Source organism: Mizuhopecten yessoensis, unplaced genomic scaffold (genome assembly GCF_002113885.1).
Source record: "Mizuhopecten yessoensis strain PY_sf001 unplaced genomic scaffold, ASM211388v2 scaffold715711, whole genome shotgun sequence".
Classification (NCBI taxonomy): domain Eukaryota; kingdom Metazoa; phylum Mollusca; class Bivalvia; order Pectinida; family Pectinidae; genus Mizuhopecten; species Mizuhopecten yessoensis.
In genome coordinates, this window is record NW_018479753.1 from 24,681 (window position 1) to 29,773 (window position 5,093).

Genomic DNA, 5,093 nt, shown 5'->3' on the forward strand with positions numbered 1-5,093 from the left:
AAAAAAAATCATTATGAAGATAATTTTATTGTCATCATGTGACTGAGTTCCTGAGAAAATAGAGTGTAATTCTTGTTGTCTATAGCAGAGACGTATATATTACAATACATCTCTGTCTATAGTAAGTTTGTTAACGGAGTGCCCTCTGTGTGTGGTAATTATACAGGTGTCAAACATTAGTCAAGCGGTTCCGGGTAGTGTACCTATGAACTTACATGGTTCAATGAAAAAGATAATTGACCTTTAAACAGCTGACCAATTAGTACCACTTAGCGCCTTAAGCAAGTTACACAGTGGACAGTATATATCAGAGGCTGGGATTAACCTGGCCTAGGGTATATTTGGAAATATTATATTAACGACAACAAGATTTATTAATTAAATGAAGAAAAGTTTATTGATATTTTTAGAGAAGAATGTGCAGAAAAAAATAGAATATTCTGAAAAGCAAATTTTTATAGATATATTTACGATCATTTTGATCTACAAAACTTCCTGCGTAAACCCATACAAAGGGAATATCTGAAAGAAATAAAAAAAAAATAACTCCTCATAACTTAAAATTAGAAAAAGGGCGATATCAAAACATTGAATCGTCGAGTGTGTAATGTTGGTAATTTAGATGATGTTGAAGATCATGTCATTCTGATTTGCGAGCAATTGTTTTGAAAACTTATTATATTAAAAAGCCAAGCATATTTAAATTGAAAGGATTATTGAGTGTGAAAAATTCAAAAGAAATAACGAACTTAGGGAAATATGTAAAATTTGCAAATTCGAGAGGAACCTAATTTATTATAAATAGGTATAGTTGCACTTGTAATTGTATTGTGAGTGTGCGTAATGCTGTGTAATGTTATGTTGTATTTTGCACAGTTAATATCACAAATTTTGTTACTTTGTAACTGGTGAGTCGAACGACTCAAAGTAATAAAGAACTTGAACTTGAACCAGGCGATGAGGATACGTACATGTATGACAAAACATGAAATATTGTAGCACTTACACTTACATGTATTGAGCACAGACAAACAAAATGTTATGTAGTTTTGCCACTCATCTATTGTGGTGTTGTCTATAAAAAGTCTGACAACGGTCAGCGACGTATACTTTAAAGCAAACATTTTCACTTGATTTTGTGTGCGGTATTATTCCCCATCACCAGTTTCACGAAAAAATACTTAATTATGGAGACAAGCTAACTTGAAATTACAGGAAATATCATCTTCTTCCCTCAACGCCATAACGTGTTCATGTGGAACTAGAGACAAGATATTGTGAGCATCCTTACATAGCATATGCATGTATATCCCCCCCCCCCGCCAAGTGAAAAATGTTATAAATGAGAGATAAATGTATCTATTAAATACCCCCCCCCCTCTACCCACACCCTTTTACTTTGCTGTACTCTACCATGACTAATTGCCCCTGGACCCTGATCAGGAAGCTATCGCCCTAAGCCCAAACCCTCCTTGATCCATGTCTGTTTAGGTACAAACGTACATGTACAAACGGAGAAATACATAATATTGTAGATACATTGAAGTTTGACCTTGTCTCAGTCCCTAAGTTATCTGACATCAGACCCTTATACCCTTTGTAGTACACACCCCTCAGGGTGTGCCAGACAGCCATAGTTTCCCCTGTACCAGGATTCAGACAGGTACGATTTACCTGTAGAAAAGTCACTATAGATACCTACATTTTTATGATCGATAAAGAAAACCTATATTCGTATTAACACTAGAGATACATATCTTGAATGTAAAAATTACATATATTTAGTACATATTATTTTTCTTATTCATAATAGTTTCCTACATGCACGAGCTTGCCTTTCAAACTGAAAAAATATATATAATAACTCCCGTAACAATATACACGTACAATGTATACTTTAACAAGAATCAGCTACATTTTCATAATAAAATAAAAGATGTATAACTAAAAAACCTGTTTATCTGTGAATGAAATTTATTTAATAGACATGGTATTAACATGTATACATTTCAAATCTCCGATGCATATATTAATACCTACGGAAAATCTAAAAGTGTATGGAAGTATTAAAGACGACATACAACATAGAAATACAGGTACTGGATCCTTAACACAGGAGTCTGAAATTATATCATTTTTAATTATTATTAGGCTTATTAATTATTACGTTTCTCGTTAAAAAACCGTAACAAGTTTACTTACTGTCAATATTAATTAGTATTTTATTCGGTAAGCAGGTGGAAATACTTCTGACCATAACTTATTATTATCTGTGTGTCGCGTTGATCTGTTAGCGTACGTCAGGTCTTTGTGATCGATCGACCTTTATCCTCGTAGCCTACAGTGGACTGACGTTTCTTCCTATGCATTGTGGGTATGTTCGTTTCGTTTTAGATATTTTATATGCTTCCGCTTTTTATGTAAACCCGTTCTTGTCACCACAAACGAATCACCGTTTGTAAGCGTCATCCGTAGCACTTCCGTACCGTTTGCGTAGCACTTGCGTAGCATTTCCGTACCGTTTGCGTAGCACTTCCGTACCGTTTGCGTCCAAGGTGGACCAGCGAACGTGCACGGGTCTGTATCAACATGCTTTTTTGTCACATAATATCTAGAGCCAAGCACCGATCCCTGTCTAATTTCCATCCTTACTGTTATATCAAGCTGGCTTTTAAATCATTTGCAATTCCAAAAGTTTGGCCCTAAGAATAACTGATGACAAACTAGGAATAATAAATGATCTGGTTTATTTACTTCGATATTTCTCTTTTGTAATGTTTAGACGTTTCATTCAGACAAAGCAACATATTAGGTGCCATTGTTGCCATCGTTACGCACGTATAGAAACGCGCTATTGAACAATCATGGCCTGTAATTCACTCATGTGGTGTATCATATAAAGAGCAGTGATACAACTATACCTTTCCTAGATTAGATCTCTTAATGTCAAAAAATAATTACAAGTATTTATTTATCGCTGTATCATTATCTTGTTTCAAGTTATTGTTATATTGTGGCAATGTATGCGAATCGATGTCATTGTCAAAACTAACCTCTGTTAACATGTACATATACATTTATACATTTTATACCAATTACGAATCAAGGTGGCAATTTATTAACAAGTTATTTAAACGTCTATTAATCATTCTTGCTGGCCCGCATGTTAGCGCGCTGGGGCTCTGGCTAAGGAAAGACCGGTGTACCCGGAGAAAACAGTCGAATCGGTTGAACGACGATAACATCTTCCACAGCGAAACCCGACTGACTAACTTATTCTACACCCAATATGGTAGCATGCATTGTAACACTAACTTCAAATAATTTCTTAATTTGTTTATCACCTTCTTCATTCATATTTGTACAGACAGAATCAAAGATTGTGTTGCCTCTCGAAACGTTTTTTTTTTTAATATTGCATTGCAACCTAAAGACAATACGACTAAGATTACCTTAACCATGTGAACAATGCCATACATTCGTTTGTGTGGATCCAGTGTAAGATGTGAATCATCCTGTTTTCAGTTTTCATAAAGCATATATTTGCTACCTTAATGTAACTTATTTTTCAAATCTCTGCCGTTCCATTTTACAGCAGTGGTGTGGATTAACAAAAATGTGATGCAACCGGCCTTTCGAATTATTATGAAATTGATTTACGGTAAAGAGCTTTAATTATACCTGTATGGTGTTAGTATCAAACTGGTACTGTAATCTCACTCGTCATTTAACATGTCTACGTTTATCAAAAAATACTTTAAAAGTATATATGAATATATTAATGCTTCTAAATATGAATGTAATAATGCGTCGAAATATAAATGAGCTACTTACGTGTTAAGCGCATCGTCCTGTTCTTGGTAGGCAGACTCTTAATGACGTCATGTTGCATTAATAGAGCCACCAATGCCAGCAACACAGACAAACTGTTTGCCATGGTCAGCTGTTATGGAATGGCAACGCGTTCCTGTCTTGAAGAGTTATATAGGAGTTTCCTGGAAGAGGTAACGCCCACCGAATTATTGAACCAATACTGTGGCCTCATTCAGTTCTAATACACGTTCCTTGATTAAAAGGCATTTAAATCAAATTTATTTATAAAAACAAACTAAGATGAAACAGTTAGCATGGCCAACGACAGCAAGATCTAGTCAATTACAAAATAAAAATGAGAAAGGTTCCGTCATTTATAGTGACGTGTACGTGATAATGGTTAAGAAGGACTTTGTCTGACTACAGTAGATACACGTAGCATTTACTTAGGATGCGTTCGACACGACAGTGATCGCCTATACAAAATCTGACTTTAAATTAATGTATGGCTACGTTCAGGTTTGTGTTGTTGGTCCAACTTCCCTTTACAAAATCTATTTAGATTTTACATTAAATAGCTATATAATTTGTAAATGGAACATACAAATCTCCCACATTTTACAGTTGTATTCTACAAGTTCAAAATATTAACATTTCCAATAGAATTAATAAAATTAAAGCTGTTCATCTAAAAGTGAATGTTAACCGCACACTGCCTTAGATGAAAACATATCGGCCCATGCTTTCACGTCAACACTCAGGTAGCTTACATAATTTTTTACACGGATTTGAATCACTCATATACAAATTGCTTTCTTAATTCATGAACTATTTGTAATACAACTACCAGTATATACAGCGGACATGTTGATTGCTATTTCCTATGTTCAACAGATCTGGGTAGTTATCTTTAATGGAAACAATGCAGAAATATACATTTTTTCCCGGTATATTTGCCTTGTGACATTATGATTTTTTGAAATTAAATCTGAACGAATTGAACTTGTTATACAAATTATAGAATACCCATGTTTCCTGACATGTTATGCTATAGAATTTTAAATGGTAGAGACCTAGCCAATCTATCTAGTGATTTTACTTTCTGTGGTGCAAATGGAATGAGTGTTATTGATTATGTATTAATGCCATTTAGTATGTTTTCTGTTGTTAAAAAATTCATGGTTTGCGAATTTGTTGAATTTTCCGACCATGCTCCATTGCACATTGAAATACACTGTAATTTAGGAGGTGGTGATGAGGATGATGATGATGATGATGAT

General features: G+C 34.4%; 1 protein-coding gene across 1 annotated transcript in view; it reads right to left on the minus strand.

The window, feature by feature from the left end:
* Nucleotides 1-4,012, minus strand: part of LOC110441203 (blastula protease 10-like) — a gene marked incomplete at its 3' end in the record, with an annotated part of 26,855 nt that extends 22,843 nt beyond the window's left edge. Inside the window, exon 1 of the mRNA XM_021484309.1 lies at nucleotides 3,835-4,012. Within this exon, the coding sequence (XP_021339984.1) occupies nucleotides 3,835-3,937 (103 nt within the window). The remainder of the gene's footprint in view (nucleotides 1-3,834) is intronic.
* Nucleotides 4,013-5,093: the final 1,081 nt, after the last annotated feature.